Source organism: Hyperoodon ampullatus (genome assembly GCF_949752795.1).
Source record: "Hyperoodon ampullatus genome assembly, chromosome: 10".
Classification (NCBI taxonomy): Eukaryota; Metazoa; Chordata; class Mammalia; order Artiodactyla; family Ziphiidae; genus Hyperoodon; species Hyperoodon ampullatus.
The window spans coordinates 5,661,934-5,681,972 of NC_136923.1; the positions used below are offsets into that span (position 1 = coordinate 5,661,934).

General features: G+C 42.4%; 1 protein-coding gene across 2 annotated transcripts in view; it reads right to left on the reverse strand.

Moving 5' to 3' along the window:
- Nucleotides 1–318: 318 nt before the first annotated feature.
- Nucleotides 319–20,039, reverse strand: part of PPARG (peroxisome proliferator activated receptor gamma) — a gene marked incomplete at its 5' end in the record, with an annotated part of 71,445 nt that continues 51,724 nt past the window's right edge. For both annotated transcript variants that reach the window (XM_079712100.1, XM_079712101.1), the window contains 2 exons: nt 319–658; nt 17,937–18,387. In XM_079712100.1, coding sequence (XP_079568226.1) covers nt 411–658; nt 17,937–18,387 — 699 coding nt within the window. In that variant the 3' untranslated portion in view covers nt 319–410. The remainder of the gene's footprint in view (nt 659–17,936; nt 18,388–20,039) is intronic.

The window sequence follows — 20,039 nt, forward strand, 5'->3', positions numbered from 1 at the left end:
TTGTAAATTGAGTACAAAAAATTATTCGACTGAGAATGAAAACTGATCAGCAATTCCATTCATAGTGTTTCACATGTGTAAGAAAGGAAGGAAAAAGAAAAGGAAGAGGGAGGAGATAAAAGGAAAAAAAGCCTGGAGGGTGGAGTGGGGGACACAGCAGACTCAGTCTTCAAATACAACAATTTCAATATAGCAAATACAGCAATTTCACGATGTAATAATTTTTAATATTAAAAGTAAATTGTAAATGTATCTTTATAAACAATATGCATAAAATAGATCTATTATTCTAAAACCTTTTCTTTTTCAAATGCTTTTTCACAGTAATTTTTTAGGTGTCAGATTTTTCCCTCAAAATAATAGTGCAATTGGAAGAAGGAAAATGTTGTCAGTGAACTCGGACTTCTCTGCTAATACAAGTCCTTGTATATTTCCTGTAGGAGCGGGTGAAGACTCATGTCCGTCTCTGTTTTCTTTATTACTTGCAACAGCTGCACATGTTCTGTCACAATCTGTCTGAGGTCTGTCATTTTCTGGAGCAACTTGGCAAAGAGCTGAGAGGACTCGGGGTGGTTCAGCTTGAGCTGCAGCTCCAAGGCTTGCAGCAAGTTGTCTTGTATGTCCTCAATGGGCTTCACATTCAGCAAACCGGGGCGGTCTGGGGGAGCAGAAATGGAAGACAGAACAGCAGGTTCAGTTACAAAATTCTCTGGCTCCACATCTGAGGCATATTCAGCCAAACAACTCACTTTTTGTTGGTTTTGCTTTGGTTCTAAAATAGGGTATGGAGGAAGGGAAAGCAGATAGTGGGCAAGAACTGCATACAAGGAGAATGGAATGAAAACCAAGACTATCAAAGCTCTTTCCAGGGCCGTTCTCTTCCTGGCCAAGACGAAATCTGTGTGACCAGTTGACAGAAGAGGGTGGCAAGGCAATCGTCTCACCAGACGGGGGACTCTTCTGCTGGCATGTTTCTACTCACTCAGAAATCTCATTTTCAACTTCTGTTCCTTCCTGATGAGTCTATGTTTTATAACCTCTACTTACTTTCTTACCACTACTTTAAACACACTTTTAACACAGACTTTGTCATCTTTTTGCTTAATATAGCTCATGCATTTTCGAAGAGACGAGACATAGTTTTCAAATACTGTTACACTTGGGAAGGACAGACCAGATTTTAACATAGGCTTCTTTTGATTAGTGAGGTTGCAGGTAATTTTCACTTTCTTCTTTATACTTTTCCTTATTTGAACTTTTAAATGGCAAGCTTAAATTACTTTTAAGTTTTTAATGTTTTTGCTTCATGTAGATCTTTTTAGAGTCAACCTTAAATACTTTCTAGTATTCTTCTTTACTTTTACTTCTTTACTTTCTTGTATTCTATACTTCTTTTTCATTACATTTTCTAATGTATCCCTGCTGATGTTTAGAAAAAAATGATTGGCTTTGTTATATTGAATCTATTCCAATTTCACTCTTGTCAATTCAAATAGTTTTTATCATGGATTAAAAAAAATTTTTGGACAGACAATTTCATCTGCAAATAATCATAGTTTTATTTATTTCTTCTTTTCCAGTGTTTATAGTTCTCATTTCTTTTTCTTGCCATACTGCATTGGCTAATGTCTCTAGTATGGTATTAAATAATAGTAGTGTTGGGAGGCATTCTTGTTTTATTCCTAACCTTGAAGGAAATGCTTCTAATGGTTTACCACAAGTATGATGTTTACTGGATTATGGTGGATAGGTTTTTCTCCTGGCTCTCCAATAGTTTTAAAGTGTTTAATTTGTTTTAGTCAGGAATGTTGTTGCATTTCATCAAATGTTTTAAAGTTTTTCTACCTAGAGTGATGACCATATGGTTTTATCTTAATCTAGTGTAGTGAATTACTTTAATAGATTTTCTTATACTCTTGCATTTGTTTGCTAATATTTTATTTAGGGCTTTTAAATCTGTGAGATTGGTCCAGAGTCTTTTTTTGTGTGTGTGCTACCTTTTGCCTCTTTTGGTAATAAATGTTAACTAGTCTTATAGACTGAGTTGAGAAGTTTTCCTTCTGTTTCTATGTAGTCATGATCTATTCCTTGATGGTTTCTTGGAATTTATTTGCAGAACCATTTGAGCCTGGTGGTAAATCTTTGACTATCTTTAATTTTCCTCCTATAGTTTTTAATTTATTCAGGTTTTCTACTACTTATAAAGGAAAATTTTAGTAATTTATATTGGAATAAAGTTGCACATAATATTCTCTTAGAATCTGAATCTCTTTTATTATTTTTATATATAACTCCTTTAACTGAATGCTTTTTATTTGTGTATTGTCTCACTTAAAAATTTGACTTGCCAAAGGTTTATGTATTTTTTGCTTTTTAAAAAAGCACAACTCCTGGTTTTACTGATCAACTCTGTTTTTGAAAATTGCCTTTTGTTTTCAATTTAGCTAATTCATTCTTTTAACTTTCTTTAGGTTTTTTTTTTTTCCTCTTTTTCTCATTTCTTGGGTTGAATGCTTAATTCATTTAGTTTCAGTATCTCTTATTTTCTGATAGATGAGTTTAAGGCTCTAAAATTTCCTCTGAGTGTCACTTTTGTTTCACCCCATAGCTTTGGTAAATCATACTCTCACAGTTCTTTTCTAAATAGTCTGTTTTACTATTTTGATTTCACTTTTAATCTAAGAGTTATATAGAGACATGTTTTTAGATTTCCAAGTGGAAAGTCTGAGTGTTTGTTTTTGTTTTTTCTAATTTCTAAGTTTGGTTAGAATATACGGTTTTCTCATTAAGGCTCAGGAGAGGGGCACAGAGATTATGTATGACATTCAGGTCACTCACTTGATATCTTGTACTGATTCCAAATTTTAGCTCTTGAAGGCCAATCACCCTCTTTTTCTCATTTTAACTCTTCTCCCCTTAACTGTAAACTAAAGCACTGTATAAAAGTTTTTACTTCCCTTTTTAATGTTCCTCATTGTCTTGCCTCCGTTTATCATTGTGCCTTTGCTTAAGCCCTTTCCACACCAAGTCCCTCAAACATCCTACATTCTGTCATAACTGTGCTTAGGCACGTTCTGTTCCTCCTGCTGGGAGCAGTCTTACCTGCCCTCCAACCATCCTACTGATTTCAGCCTACTCTTCAAAATCTAGCCCGTGTCCTTATGTCCTGGAGCCTTCCTGGAGATCATCCCTTCCTTGCCCCTGTTCTTCCAATCCCCTTTCTCTGGTCCTCATAGCATTCTACAAACACCTCAATTGCTACTATCCTAGTAGATTACATTTATTGAGTGGTTATCATTTCCCAAAACTCGTACTGAGGGCTTTATATACAATATATCATTTAAGCTCCACAATAACTCCATGAGGTCAGTGCTTTAAGGAGGGGAAAATGAAGATTTAGAGAAAGGAGTTAGATCCTGCCCAAGATCTGCCACTTGCTAGTAAACAGCACTGCTGAAAGTTGAATCTGATTCCGAATGCTATACTCTTAACTCTTATTTCCTTGTATTATAGGTACTGATTTTCTTGTTTATCTCCCCTACTTGGCCACGAGAGATCAGAGGGCAGAGACTATGTCTTGATCATCTCTGAGGCTCCAGTGGAAACACAGGAAGCACTCAGCTGGCTGAGTTTATGAGTGAGAAGGCTGTTCTAGCCAAGAGTCCTGAATTGAAAAGTACAGTTCTTCTGGTTGGTGAACAAGCCTAAAGGCAGGATCAATGCACAAAGAAGAAGTCTCCGGAAATAGCGTTTTCCTGTATTTAGTAAACTCGAGCAACCTTTACCCGCTGAGATGAGACACAGGAGAGCAAGGTGAGAACGGTCTCAGGTGGGCTTTTCGGAACTCTAGACATGCTCTTAATTTTTTTTTTCTTTTTTCTTATTTTAAATTACAGACAGAAAGTTACCTGTAGTTTGATTTTCTCCCCTCAACTTCTCTAACATCTCCCATTGACTGGAGTAATTTTTTTTTTTTAATTTTAGCACTTAATTTTGGAAACATTAGCAAGAATCTCAGCTTCTGAGAATGAAACAGATGATTTAGTCCTGGCCTAGAGAATCACACCCCTGGAGGAGTTGTCCTTTCTCACAGTTGCTATGCAATAATGAAACCCCCTGACACTTCAAGGAAAACCAGATCCTGGATTGGTGCCTTGGGTTTAATGGTTGCCGATCCTCCCCCTGAACAGACGTGCCAGATTTCAAAGGCCTGGACTGGACAGCAAATGCATGTGCTTTGGCAGTGGCAGCATTTTGTGTCGAGGCGTCGGTGTACACCCTTGTGCAGACCCTCTGCTCACTGAGGCCCTGGCCCCTCAGACCCTTTTCTCCTTCCTCCTTCCTCTAGAGCAGCATCCGTGGGGTCTGAACTTCTGCAGAAGAGATTATGTTAATCTACTAGGTTTCATTTATCGTGACAGTTCAAACAAGCAAACCCTCAAATGCAGCTGATCGGGCTTGCTGGAAACACTTGGCTGCCGTGCAGTACAATGGAACTGTTCCCTCTAGGAGTGGAGAAGGATCTGGTTTGGATTTTCAAACCTCTCTTTGGCAAGTTATTTTTTATGATGTGATAGATGAAGTTTGGCTGAAATTTTGTGGCCACTGATTTATATTTTCTCTAGTGACAAGTTAGATCATTTACAGATCTGTCCCACTGTCGCCCTTACTGAGCCTCAGTCAAGGCAAGAATGGAGGGCAGGAGAGCAGGAAAGTGGTCGCTCTACTTTTAGGTCTCTCACTAACCAGTTCTGTGACCTTGGGCAAACTGATCAAGTTCACGGCGCCTCAATTTTCTCCTCTGTAAACGAAGAGGATTGGATTAGAGAGGTGATCTCTAAGGCCCTAGTTCAAAAGTTGTAAGCTCTATTCTTATTTGTAATTCCCTTTACAAAGTCGCATAATTAAACAGGGGAAATTAACTCAAAATCTAAATAGAAAAGTATATCAACAGGCTTACACATTAAACTTAAAACATTTGGCTTATTTAAAAAGCAAAAAAGCTTCCTTTGGTCTTAAGCACTCCCTAGGGTCAAGGGCAAAAGGCATTTGTCAGGGTTGTCCCCACCCTTTACCCTCCAGTCAGCTCCAAGGCCTTCCCTGCTTCCCCTGCCTTTCTCTTTCCACTTTCCTTCTACTCACACTTGAACACTTACTGAGCTAAGCTGGGCACCACAAACGTGCCACAGGAATCTGTCTAAAGACCTAGCCGTCCTGGGTCCCTTCTCTTCCTTCTCCCTTTCCCATTGGCCCAGGGCCTGCTAAGGTATTGTTCTTAGAAGGCTGGTCTGAGGTCCTCTCCCTACACCTTGCTGAGGGTTAGAGTTGGGGTCTGGAATAGGATCAGGGTCAAGGGACCTCCTTCATTGGCCCTAGGTTGCCTAGAAAGCCCTTTTGGGAAAGTGCGTGCTGACTCAGGCTCCAGGACCCAACACTCGAGGAAGCTGGAGTCAATTACCGGTTCCTTACTCCCCAGGCTGCAAAGAATTGGGAAAGAAACCTTTCCGGTCCCCATCGTGCAGCGCTGGAATTGATTAGAGAGCACTGTTCATTGTGGGCAAATCTACAAAGCTCCCATCTTATCCAGATCTGGTTCTGTTAAGTGAAGAGCTTATCTGAAGCAGATTCAAATTCTCTGGACCCTCCTGGGATCTGCCCACCTGGGCCAGGCATTTCCCTAGACCAGATTTTCTCAGGAGGGGTCTCAGTTAGGGAACCAGATGGCCACAGCGGCATCTCCTGAAGGAGATGCAGGAAAACCAAAGCGCATGGTATTGTTTCTTTTCTAGTTGCTGCTGTCATGCTGTTCCCAGTTTTTTCCTATTGGATTTCTTTCTGATGGAGACAAATCTGAAAAGGATTGTACCCAGGGCATTTAGGAAAAAGAAGTCTGATAGCTGGGCAGCTGTAAATTGATCCGAAGGCAATGAAAGAACTTAGCTCAGGTGTGGGCTGAAACTGAAGGGGGTGGAGCTCCTTCGGGAGCTCACACTTTGCATTTCACTTCCTTTTACTCTTGCTCCCCAATTTCCTTTATTCTATTGCTTCCTAAGTTCACAGATGTGTTAAAAAGAGGAGTGGATTTGGAAACTGAAGACTTGATCTCATCTCTTCTCCACTTAGCTTCCATGTGACTTTGGACAAGTCATCTTATCTTTCTGGGTTTTGGCTGAATTTTCAAGGCAACGGTGGTGTTTCTTTCCTAAGGTCATGGTTAGAAGGAGTCAGGTAAAGGAGCTTTGTAACATTTTACTATCCTCTGTGTTTGTTCAGACAGAGGCAGTTTCCACAGGAATGGGGTCCGAAGCGTAAACAGGGGTGGGGTGGCATGTGTGCAATTGGGAAATGGGAGGTTTCTGAGCTGTTATTTGTAGAGCATAAGTTCAGGAGCATGAGAAAATGATTTCTGATGCAGATACACATTTGGGGTTTGGGGCAAGTTCTCATTCTTGTAGTTGAACACATGTAAGCAGGACTGAGAACAATAATGAAACAGAGAAGCCCCCGAGCTGATATTCACTTCTTCCTTAGAGACGGTGTTAGGGATTCTGCGGTCCTTTCCTGGTCTAACCGTCAGGATCATGGGGATCATGAGGCAAAACTCTGAATTCACCCAAGTTTGTCTTTGGTAAACTGGTCTGGCCTGTAGCAATTCCCTCCCACCATCCTACCGCTAAGAGAAAATAACCTAAGAAAGTTTCCCATGTTCTTTTCATATTTAAATTTGAACCGGGGCTTGACCGAGTGCAGGCTTGATTCTCAACTCTGCCTCCACACTGAAACCATCTGGGGAAATTAAAAACACGCAAACTAATACCTGGGTCCCATCTTGAGAGACTCCGATTGACTTGGCCTCAGGTATGACCGCCAATGTTCCTAAAAGCTTTCAGGCGATTCTAATGGGAAGCTGAGAGCAAACACCACTGGTGTAGTGAGAAGCAGTTGGAACGTCAACCTGAAAACGTACTTGCTGGGTAATCTCGGGCGAGTTCCTTAACCTCTCTGTACCTTGGTTTCCTCATTTAAAAGATGGAGACATGACAGTAATCTAGCTCGCAGTGTTGTCGAGAGGATGAAATGAGTTACTAGATGGAAGGTGCTCAGAGCAGCGTCTGACACATGGGAAGTTAGCTATTTCTATTCACACTAGTGTAACAGTACAGTCCAACGTGCCTCTTTTCTTTCTTACCTTTCTCCTCCTCTCATTTCTGCGATGCTCTTGGGTCTTCTCTGTATCTTTCCTATTCTTTTGCCCTTAATTGCTCCCTTCTTCTCCACCCCGCCTTCTAGATGCTTTTCCCTTTCCACTCATGGGACTGCACCTTGCTGGGGATGTGGTGTCTAGAACCCTAGCAAGGCCAGCCTAAATTAATCAGAAGTGTGAACAATGGATGATTTGGGGAGAAATGTGGTTGATGGCTGCTATCAGGGAAAGGGAACAACAGAACAGAGATCTTGTACCGAACAGATGAAGATCATCGGTGACAAGCATGTCTGCCGTGAACGCACGTGTGGCTAGTGGAGTCCTTCCCTCTGAAGTGGTCCCCGTTCTAACATATCCCTGTTAAACAACAGTTAAATAAATGCTTTCTCTGTCTGTGCCCAAATGACAACCGCAAAATGACACAGCAACGACACGTACGATTTGGCTAGGATGGAGGGCGCGGGTGACCACCACCAAAATGAAACCAAGCCCAGGCAGTATTTTCTTTTATCTGCCCATTAAATAGCAATTGCACACCAAGTCCCCCCACCTCAAATGCTCAACTACCACCTCCAAAAGCCACCTCCCCAACTACAGCACAGAACACAAAAGTATCTGGTAACAAGGTGGGCAGCTCTTTCCTCTCTGCCGCATTCAGAGCTCGTTTCATCTCTCAATGGCACCTGCCATGAACGGAGCATGGGACCTGTTTTATTTTCAGCTCTTTCAGAATGGAAACAGGATCAGAGACTTCCGTCCTGCCCTTGGGAAGTCTCATCTTTCCCACCTCCTTTCACCAGGGGTTTGGGTCCCCTTGTTCTGATCATTTGTGGTCACTCAAGTGAAGCTCAGCCCCATGGTTTGCTCCCCTTCTCTGTGTCCGGACCAGGGGAGCAGTGGGCTCCCCTCAAGCCGAGGGATGCAGATAAATCTCTGACCCTTCTACGTCCCACACCAGCTTTGATCAAGACTGGGAGGTAGAGGAACCAGGCTCGAGTGGAAAGATGGAGAGTGATTTTTTTCTTCACCATCAAGCCTGACACACTCATGCTCCGAATCCAGTGACTCTCCCTTGCTTCCTCAACCTCTAGAAATGCCAACGGCAAACCAAAGGGAGTCAACAAAATAAAAAGTGGCCAAGGATTTGTTCTCTGCACCTCTCCCCTCTCCCCCACATCTTCCTTTCCAACGTCTTGGAGAAGAACCTGTGATCTCAAAACATAGGCGTGGGGCTTCCCTGGTGGCGCAGTGGTTGAGAGTCCGCCTGCCGATGCAGGGGACACGGGTTCGTGCCCCGGTCCGGGAAAATCCCACATGCCGCAGAGCAGCTGGGCCCGTGAGCCCTGGCCACGGGGCCTGCGCGTCCGGAGCCTGTGCTCCGCAACGGGAGAGGCCACAACAGTGAGAGGCCCTCGTACCGCAAAAAAAAAAAAAAAACAACCAAAAAAAAAAAAAAACATAGGCGTGATCTCCAACCTCTAAATACGACCTCTTAACACATAATGTCCCCCAAACTTACAGAATTCCCCACCACACTCCTGCTCGTTGGTACCTCCTTCAGGGGCAGCAGGGCCCAGAGTCCTCCCCTCCCACCCCTCCCTCCCCTCCCTCCAGTATCTCTGTCCTTTGGGGTTTTGTTCTCAATCCACAGCTAATCCCCTTAAAGTGATAGCTGATACAGGGATTAGCTGCTATCTCCTTAGGAGTATTTATATGGTACTAAGGGATTTTAAGAATGCTATTGGTGAAATTTCAAGCAATCCTCTGGCAGGATTGTGTGGAGCTACTTCAAATTATACAGTACAGGGAAGAGGGAAAATGAGCAGTTATTGTGTGCTTACCACGTCCCAGGCATTGTGCCAGAGGCTTCACAGAATGTTCTTTCATTTACTTAGGGAACTGAGAAGGAATTCAGGCTCAGGCAGGTAAATAACGGCCTGAAGTCACACATCTAGTAAGTGGTGGGGTACGGGGTTTGGGGAGCCCAGAGGCCCCCACCGCCCCATCCTGCCTCTCCTGGTGCACCGGTGGGTGATGCGGCGGGACCCCGGGGGCGGGCGCTCTCCCCGGGAGTGCGGGGCTCCTCACCACCTGCGCCGGCCTCTGGTACCAGGGCCACTTTCACTCTTCCTCACTTGCGGAGGATCTGTCTGAGTGCCGTGCCAGTCTGGAAGTCTGCCTGGGGTCACCCAGAGTTTAAACACACATTGTGAGAGCCCAAAATGATAAAGTGCTCCCCAAAGCGGCCCACTGACTGGCTTCCAAGATGCTGGTGTGGGGACAGGAATGACTCAGCAGTTTGGCTTTCAAGCCCATGTCTGTCTCTGAGGTCAAGTACAGCGAATGATCCCAGCCTACCAGGCCTGGGGTGAGGAGGGGATTTTATCTCTGAAGCAGTTACAGATAAAGATGCTTCAGTGTTCCACAAATGACAAAAGCCTCTGTGTGTGTGCGTGCGCATGCATGCGAGCGTGTGTAGTTCAAGTTTTTCAGATGATTCTAGTGTGTTTCTCTTCTCCCTACCCACCCCCACCCCCAATTCTCTGGTTTTGAGAATTTGGGTGCCAGCTGAGAACATACAAATATACCTCCCTCTGTCTAAACCGAGTCTGTGAGGTTATGAGAAGAGTGAACTAATGGGACATTTATAGATAACCCACACTGAGTCATTACTCAAAGCCATCCCGGCCACCTGACAGGATTTGTCCACTGGTCACGGCAGCATAGTGGGGAGACCAGGACAGCAGGCAAAGAGAGCAGTGCCCTACACCGTGCAGACACAGAGCAGGTGCCCATTCAATAGTTTCCAATTAATAAATGAAGGCAAGTACTCTCTGACACAATCATGGGCCAGATGGGAGATATGAACCATGTAATCAACACTCTTCAACTGCCCTGCTCAAGGCTCAGTCACACGAGAAATCAGATGTCTGTGTTTATTCTCAATATCACGAGAACAGTCAGAAAAACAACTTTTACCACTCAGACCCCAGCCTAAGTCTTGTCCAAAAACACTGTACGGATAAAGTAGCTGAATATTTAACTGCCACAGGAGAATGGAAGAAAGTTGGCCTCTTGTTCTTCATAGTATTACTAATGCCTCAGTTTTCAAATATTTTTGGTTTTGTCTCCCCCCAGTTAACTAGTAAGGAGGATGCCAACAGACAAAGAAGACATGGGGGCCACTGGGCTGTGGAGAATCAGAGGTCCCCTGAGCTGGAGTCTCCTCAAGAACAGCACAGGCCCACTCAGGCACGTGCCCTCTATCTTGTTCCAGAGAAGAGCTCGGCTGTCCCTTCTAACTGGTAGAAACAGTCCTGCAGTAAAATGGAAGGATGACACACGAGCTGTCACTATCCTCAAGATTCTGGAGGGCACTTAGGGATGGGGAGGGGAGACAGACACCCACAAGCCCAGAGCCCCTCCCGCTCTGTCCTGCGGATCCTTAGTGCTCTCTGAGCTGGAGGGAGAGGGGTCCCCTGTACACGAACGGGAGGAGTGACGTTGGGATAGTCTCCGAAGGGCAGGAAGAAATTAAGGTACTGGAAGGTATTGTAACAATTTTAAATTTGTCTCACAAATTTTCCTGCAACCACTTCTCTCCATCGGAACCTGCTATAAGATGGTATCTGATTAAGCTCGGACATATTTACTTAGGTACATAAAGCTTATGGTCAGCTTCTGCAGGGAGCCTGCGAATGGGGGCTGTGCTACCGGAAGAAATGGAAGAACCAGCATCAGTCTCGGCATTAACACTGGGCTCTGTTCCGTCCCAGAACAGTTCTCAAACCTGGGGTGTAATTTTGTTAGGCAGTCAGGTACAAATGGTGTCTTTTTTTTTTTTTTTTTTGCGGTACGCGGGCCTCTCACTGCTGTGGCCTCTCCCGTTGCGGAGCACAGGCTCCGGACGCGCAGGCTCAGCGGCCATGGCTCAGGGGCCCAGCCGCTCCACGGCATGCGGGATCCTCCCGGACCGGGGCACGAACCTGTGTCCCCTGCATCGGCAGGTGGACTCCCAACCACTGCGCCACCAGGGAAGCCCACAAATGGTGTCTTGAGAAGGGCTTTGGAGAGCAGGAAGTAATATCTGGACTCTAACTGGAAATTCTTGATTAAAATACTTGGAGGCAATATGGAAATGGGTAGTTTCTGATAACTGCCAAAGAACCCCAAGTCCAAGGTAAGTAACTGGGATGCTTCCACATCTCAATACACAAAAGGCAGTGGCAGTTAAGGGCATCCGTTTTAAGGTCAGATTGGATAAGACCTTGGCCTCACCGATTAGTAGCTCTGTGACCTTGGGAAAATTGCTTAATCTCTCTAAACTTCTGTTTTCTCCATCTATAAAATGGGGATAATGAGAGACTTTCTAGAATTGCAGGGAAAATTAAACAAAGATTCAGAACACAGGTAAAGTGCTTAGCATCTACTCTGGTTCACAATGAAGTATTCAATAAATGGCAGCTATTATTATTATTAATATTTGATTACTATTCATTCAACAAGGATGTATTAGTACTTATTCTGGGCCAGGTGCTGTACTTTGATTCTATTCTAATTCCAACAAATTAAAAAGTATATATTGGGCTTCCCTGGTGGCACAGTGGTTGAGAGTCCGCCTGCCGATGCAGGGGACACGGGTTCGTGCCCCGGTCCGGGAAGATCCCACATGCCGCGGAGCGGCTGGGCCCGTAAGCCATGACCGCTGAGCCTGCGCGTCCGGAGCCTGTGCTCTGTAACGGGAGAGGCCACGAAAGTGAGAGGCCTGCGTACCGCACAAAAAAAAAAAAAAAAAAAAAAAAAAAAAAAAAGTATATATTGATACACATATAAGTCAGGACCAAGGGTAAGAAACAGAGCTCCATGGTATTGACCTGAGAGGTCTAGGAGTTTTCCAACTGTCACAGAATATTAACTCTTCCTTGATCTGTAGGTGTACATCTGTGAACAATTCCCCCTTCCTGTACCCTATGCTCCCTGCCCACTCAACAGCAGAAACGCACAGGATCGCTCCAAGAGCAGCTGTCCGAAATCGCTTCACAGAGCAAGAACACGGCCGGGACGGCTGGAAACGGGAGGAATTGCTATATAGGAGGTTTGTATAACCCAGCCAGACCCAAGAGGGTAAATGAGGAGGCTGGATGACTTGCCATCTGTGACTGCTGCACCAATATTTACAGCTTCTCTGTCATTAGGATGGCGATGACAATCGGCCTCGAGAAATATATTGTAAAATCCAGTGAATTTCCTCCCCATATCTTGGAAGTTTGGGAAGAACTGTAATGGATTCCAAACTGTTTTGAATTAACAGAAAGAGCTTTTTCCTGTTTTTCCTGTTGCCGAGTTCCAGCTGGAACCCTCCTAAGCTTTTCTCCAGCAAACAGCCAACGCCCAAGGGGGCAAAGTGTCCAGTGGAGTGTCCTGGGGCTTGTCAGCTTTATTGAGCTTTCTACTTGGCCTTGGTTGCTGGTGGGTTTGAGGAGTTTGCTGGTGTGGCTGGCGTGAGGCTGTGGCGCCAGCTGCAAGCATGCCCTCGCTGGAGGCAGTGTGATTACGCTTGACGCCACCCGTCCAGCCAGCGAGACCAGAGGGGGCAAGGGAAGTTCTTCCCTTATCACCACTCCCAAGGAAGCTGTGCTTCTGGACTCTGGGCCAGACCTTCAGGAGAGCAGTGACGGGACCACAGGTTGGGGCCACCGACACCCTGAGGGAGTTGACCGCATCCGCCAGCCAGGTGGCAGAAGAGACACTGGGAGGTGACAGTGAGGACACCTGGGTTTCCCTCCTAGCACTGCTGCTCACTAGTTGTCAGCTCACCTAAGTCTATGACTCTCTCTTCTCTTTCTATGGAATAAGAATGAAAATACAGGAGAATTGTCAGGATCTAATGAGAGAATGAAAGGGACAAAGTGCTGTCCTTTGGTTCTGGAATATTGTTCTTTTTAGTCTCATTCTTCTTGCCTGAAGCTCGGAGGAGAAAGAGGGAGAGAGGAGAAAACCTTGAGAAGACCTAGGTCATCTTCCTCAGCAAGTGGTTTGCGACCTGAATACATAGTAGAAATGCTGAACACCAGGCCAATCTAAGGACCAAATCTAACAGCATCAGCGGTTTCTAGGACTGAAGCTGAGTGACAGTGATCTTTACGACTGCAACTCCAGTTTTCTCAGCAAACACTTAGTTGGGTCAAATCAGGTACTTTCATCCAAAAATCCCCTTTGGGTCCTCTGGGGATCCCCCGCCCTTAATCTCCCCAATCCCTCACACCCCACTCTTACATAATGCCCATCTCCCCATTTTCCCTTCAGTCTAGGTTCATAGCCTTGACCAGAATGAAACTCTTCTGTGATTCTAAGGCCAGCTTAGAAGAAGGTCACTGGGATCCCTGCCCAAAGTGCTTCTTTCTCAAGTCACTAAAGCTATCTGTAGGCTTCAGAATAAACTGCAGAGGAGAAAATAATCCCTCTTGCTAAGAATAAGCAGGATCAGAAATTTGTTTACGGCATCAAACCTTCTTGCTTGCACAAATGTTTTCCCTTTCTGGAAAACCCAGGACGGGAATTGAGAAATTACATGTTGTACAACAAATTATATGTTGTACTCCAATAAACCACAATCTGGGATGTTGGTTTCACCATCTATAGATGACTGGAACACTGATCCCCCTTGGAACACAGTCTCTGGATTGGAAATGACTGGAGTAGTTCTTTCTCTGGCCTCTACCCAACCAGCTTCTCTGGATAAAGAAGGGAATCAAATTCCTTGGTGTTGAACAAACACAGGGTCCAGTTTATTCATTCTTATCTAGTGCCCATAGGTTGGCTTCATCTACGAAAGCAAACTTTGATCAGGGAAGGATGTGCCTTTTGTGATATGGGAACTAGTCAATGGTAAGTTCTGTTTTTATTTTTAAAGGAAGTCTCAAATGATTCACAGGGTTTTCTTCTCATTATAACCACAGATATAAGATTTTAAGAATGTATGAATGGCAGCTACCTTCAGATTTCTTTCACTGTTGTGAGGATCTAATGAAATCTGGATATTGGCTACTGTGAAGACAGTCTGGGAAACGCTAAGAGAAACTTCTTTATACAGCATCAACATTTAAATGATACCGTTTTTAATTTTCATAATTGAAAGCCAAAGTCTGCAGTATCTATTAAATTGAATAAGTTATTCTCAGAGCTATTTTTGACCAATTTAGAAAAATTTTAAAGGTCTAACTGAATCACTGATTTTCAAATAATCTAGCTTGTGTGTTATGGGCAGTATATGTCATTTTTTCTAGATGAAATCATACTGTTGTCTTATGTGCCCATAAAACAACATTGCTCAGGTTCAAAAAGCCCTGATTTATAGCTGTGAGCATTCATAAGATTATGCTATGGTTTGTTATATGAGGCTAAGATTTTCAATGTGTGAATTCTCACTTGCTGGTAACTTTTAACGAGCTGCCTAGGTAGACCAAAATACTAATAAAAATATTAATAAGAAAAAAAAAAAAAAAAAAAAAGCCCTGATTTAGCATGATTATTTCTTGTCTGACCTTTCCTGGATAGAAACTAAGTATCTTTGAACGGCTTATTTCAAATGCCTCCCTTATTATCTGTGGTAGGAATATAAACTGGTACAAACTACACGGAAAAACCATCTGGCAATAATGAAACAAAAGACTTAAAAATGTTCATAGCCATCTACCCAGCAATTCTACTTCTGGTAATTTAGAATGAGAAAATAATCTGAAATGTTAACAGAAATTTACACATAAGAAGAATCACTCCAGTGGAATTTAGAACACATTTCCCATAATTTTTTATATTCTTCTCTATAGGTTCTTACAACAAATTATAAGCAACCCAAACATAAATAGGAAGATAATTTAGTGTGTAATGGTCTTTTACAAAATGAAATACATTATAGTCATTAAAAATGGCAGCATATATTAGAGAAATGCAAATCAAAACTACAATGAGGTATCACCTCACACCAGTCAGAATGGCCATTATTAAAAAGTCCACAAATAACAAATGCTGGAGGGGGCGTGGAGAAAAGGGAACCCTCCTACACTGTTGGTGGGAATGTAAATTGGTGCAGCAGCTATGGAGAACAGTATGGAGGTTCCTCAAAAAATTAAAAATAGAGTTGCCATATGATCCAGCAATCCCACTACAGGGCGTATATCCAGACAAAACTATAATTCAAAAAGATACATGTACCCTTATGTTCATAACAGCACTATTCACAATAGCCAAGACATGGGAACAATCTAAACGTCCATCAACAGATGAATGGATAAAGAAGATGAGGTGTGTGTGTGTGCGTGTGTGTATACACACACACACACACATACACACACAACAGAATACTACTCAGCCATAAAAAAGAATGAAATAATGCCATTTGCAGCAACATGGATCCAACTAGAGATTACCATGCTAAGTGAGTTAAGTCAAAAAGACAAAGACAAATACCATATAATATCACTTATATGTGGAATCTAAAATATGACACATATGAACCTATCTATGAAATAGAAACAGACTCACGGACATAGAGAACAGACTTGTGGTTGCCAAGGGGGAGCAGAGGTGGGGGAGGGGTGGAGTGGGAGGTTGGGATTAGCAGATGTAAGCTATTATATATAGAATGGATAAACAATAAGTTCCTACTGTATAGCACAGGGAATCATGTTCAATATCCTGTGATAAACCATGATGGAAAAGAACACAAAAAAGGAATGTATATCTGTATAACTGGATCACTTTGACAGCAGAAATTAACACAACACTGTAAATCAACTATGCTTCAATTAAAAAAATTTTTTAAATGGTAGCATATATATATATATTGTATATATGCTAGCACATACATAGAAACTTTTTGGTAGGGGGAAATAGGATTCTGTTAATCCTATTTTATTCTGAGGATAGAGAGCTTTACTTTTCACTTACACCTTTCTGTACTCTTTGAATTATAAAATGACCATGTATTACTTTTATTTTTAAAATTAATAAAAATATTAATAAAGAGCATTAGTGGCATGAGAAAATGATTAAGTGAAAAAAGGAATATAAACATGGTATGTATAGTATGATTAGGAAAAATCTTAGAAATATATCACATGTTAATAATTATATTTCCAACTTTCAATAAAAATAAAATGTGCCTTAAAATATTAGCTAGTTAAACAATACCAACTTGTTTTCTAATCTGGTTTTCCAAAATTGAATCTTTTTCTCCCAGTGGACCTCAAATAAACTGGAATCTCATTCTTCTTTGCTGAATTAATCACAGATCCCAGATGATCAAGGGTCAATTTGTTTAAGAAGTAGATACCGTCAAGATATCAAAACATGTTGGATAGTGTATTTTTGTTACATTGAACATAACACAAAAAAGGGGTGCTGCTTCAGAGTTAACTTGCGCTGTGTTGTTATCTATATGCACCCTAGTCATGTAAAGGGCAGTATCAGTGTAGACTCTGGAGCCAGACTGCCTCGGTTCATCATCCTGGCTCCATCTTTGCTGCCTGAGTAATCCTGGGCAAGTGACTGAACCTTTCAGTGCTTTAGTTTCCTTGTTTGCAAAATGGTACTTACCTTACTGGGGTTGTGAGAATTAAATGAATGTGTGTGAAGTGGCTAGAACACTTCCTGCACACAGTAAGTACTTAATAAGTGTTTGCTACTATTATCATTACTAATACACCATGCACCTGATTTCAGAAGCATTCTGTGCTGGAGTAATTGGATAACAAAGGACTGCTCTTTGTAACATGCTGTCTAGTTACACACAGCTTACATCTATAGGACCACTGTCCCCTACACATCAGTTTTCACGCACAGAGGATATTCTGTAGAGTACACACAAAAAGCTCGCCTGAAGTCCATTTCAGTAATGAAAACCGGTCACTTGAAAACAATCTTTATATTAAAGAGATGACACTAAAACTTTCTTCTACTCAAGTTGGAAACGTGGAAGGCCAATGAAACTAGGATTTAGTATAAAACCTGGCTGTCGGAGTTGGTTAGTTAGATCATGTCCTTGCAAGGCCAAAAGTACAATGACTGGCTAAACAACTCAGTTTATTTCTCTGCTGGGTATTCTTTGGTTCAGACTGCATTCTTAATCACAGCCAACCACCTCACAAAGGTACTTCAAAGGGAGCCAACAGAGGACTCTACACAGGAGAGGAGACAGGGCTCAGTAAATGTGTTCCTTGATTGCTGACCCTGGGAAAGCAATTCAAAGTAACACCTCACTGATGCTGGGGCCAGACCATAATTTGATCACAAACACAGTGGTGCTTTCTCTATGTCAAGTGAGCACTGTCTTACAAAGTTATATATGTCATTACTTAAATGGAGAATAGATTGGCCTTCTGGAAAGGAAAGGAAAAAGACAAGGAAAAAGAAAATAAAGAGGAAAAAAAGCAGACAAGGGCATTTGTCTTCCATGTTTGGATTTGACTAGAAAAAATATTTTGAAGAATAAAAGAAAAGTACCTGAGTTACCCACAGCCTTCAAACAGGAAGTCAACAATATTCTTTCTCGGTATGTCACATAGGTAGTTACACTCCCATGGCATCATACCATTGGCATTTTCCATATGAAAAGTGTGGTAAGTGCAGAGAGAAAAGACACATAGCCTAACACTAAGGAAAGTCCAAATTATTTCAGCCAACCCACCACCACACCACCCTCTTTCACGGAAGATCCAAAGAAGCAGCTTACCTCCACTGAGAATAATGACAGCTATAAATATTGCCAAGTCGCTGTCATCTAATTCCAGTGCATTGAACTTCACAGCAAACTCGAACTTGGGCTCCATAAAGTCACCAAAGGGCTTTCGCAGGCTCTTTAAAAACTCCCTCGTCATGAATCCTTGGCCCTCGGATATGAGAACCCCATCTTTATTCATCAAGGAGGCCAGCATCGTGTAAATGATCTCATGGACGCCGTATTTTAGGAGAGTTACTTGGTCATTCAAGTCAAGATTTACAAACCCAGGAATACTCTTGGCATACTCTGTGATCTCCTGCACAGCTTCCACGGAACGGAACTGACACCCCTGAAAGATGCGGATGGCCACTTCTTTGCTTGGCTCCTGCAAGGGGGTGATGTGCTTGAACTTGATTTTATCTTCTCCCATCATTAAGGAATTCATGTCATAGATAACAAACGGCTGCAAAGAAAAAAAGGGAGAAAATGGCTGAGTTGGAGATTTCTAATTCAGTCAACACCACCCCAGGTTCTTTATATACACTTGCTTTGCTAACTAAAATCTTTAAAGTCTAAAACACTTAATTAATAATGAGAAAATACTCATGTCTTGATTAATCCTCCAAATTGTCTTCTGGGACCAAACATATTTCACTAATATTGGCCGCCCTTTCCTTCCACTTATACTGCAACACCTTACCTGTGACTGGCTAATAGCTCCAATTTCTGTTCTTTGGAGGGTCTTTGTTGTTGATTATTCAAATGATATGAAATCTACTGTTTATTTTGGCTTTCAATGGTGTATGTTTTTAAACTTCTTTCAATAAAAAAATTATTTCAGCAACTCAGGGTTGAACAGACCCACTTGGACATAAAGTAATCTTGCAATTATAGATTAAATCTACTCAGATCTTGAAAGAAACACAGTGTGCATGTAAACTACACTTAACTATAAGAAAAATCAGTCTGAAAGCAGATTAAAAATACTGAGCCAAGAAAATGTCTGTTTCATTTTTTTTAATGCTCTGGAAGCAATCTGTTTCAGAAAGAGCAGCTGTGTAAGGCCTGTGGGTAAAAGCTGCAAAAGTGTCAAATTAAAAAACGTATTTTTCAAAGTATGTGTCCTTAAGGGTCAAGAATCAATAAAACACGTTTATCAGTTACTCAGGTTTGCAGTAGGCTGCTTTCAAAAGCACTGTTGTGTTAGTCATAGATGATCTTTCTCTTTCGTTTCCTCGTATAGCATTAGCCAAAGGTTTGTGGTCTGTGTGAAATTCTCAAGGCTACTCTGAATGAGAAGCGGCTACACTTTATATATACAGTGGATCTACTGAGCTCCATAAGGAGTTACCCCTAATAAGACTTGAGGGTATCTGGGTTCCAGCTTTGGTTCTGCGGTTAACTACGTGACTTTAGAAAAGTCATTTATCTTTCCTAGGCCTCAAATTTCTCAACTGAGGGGAGTGGATTGCATCGGAAGTTTCCATCTCTTCTCTTGAGGATATGCTCGTTGCATTTCTCAGAGGTAGTGTCTGTGATGTATGCGTGTATGTGTATCTGTGTGAGTGTGCATGCATACTACATGTCCACTGAACATGAAGTCTTTGATGTACTAAAAATAAAGTTTCTTTTGAGCAGAGAGGCTGAGAATTCTCTCCTCGTTGGCAAGAGGAAGCAGATGCAGTGAGTGCCAGCAGTAGCCAGCTTCAAGACCCACTGGTTCAGAGAATCTGACTATTAATCTCTATAGGAGTCTATGATCGTCACCAAACTTTTTTTTTTTTGGCTGCACCACATGGCTTGCGGGATCTTAGTTCCCTGACCAGGGATTGAACCCGGGCCCTGGCAGTGAAAGTGCAGAGTCCTGACCACTGGACCGCCAGGGAATTCCCTTCACCGAACTAATAAGTCTATTCTACACTGAAGGAAATAACAGTAATACTAAGGGGTTTTCGATGTTGAGTAGATTTCCAAACTTGCCTATTATTTCCACACCATTCACTGGAGTTATTCCAGAAATTGTTACTTTTTTAAACCCCCAAATTCACTTCAATTGTATTGTTTAGCAAATACAAAACCACAAAGTAGGACAGATGTGAGTAACCCAAGAGTAAG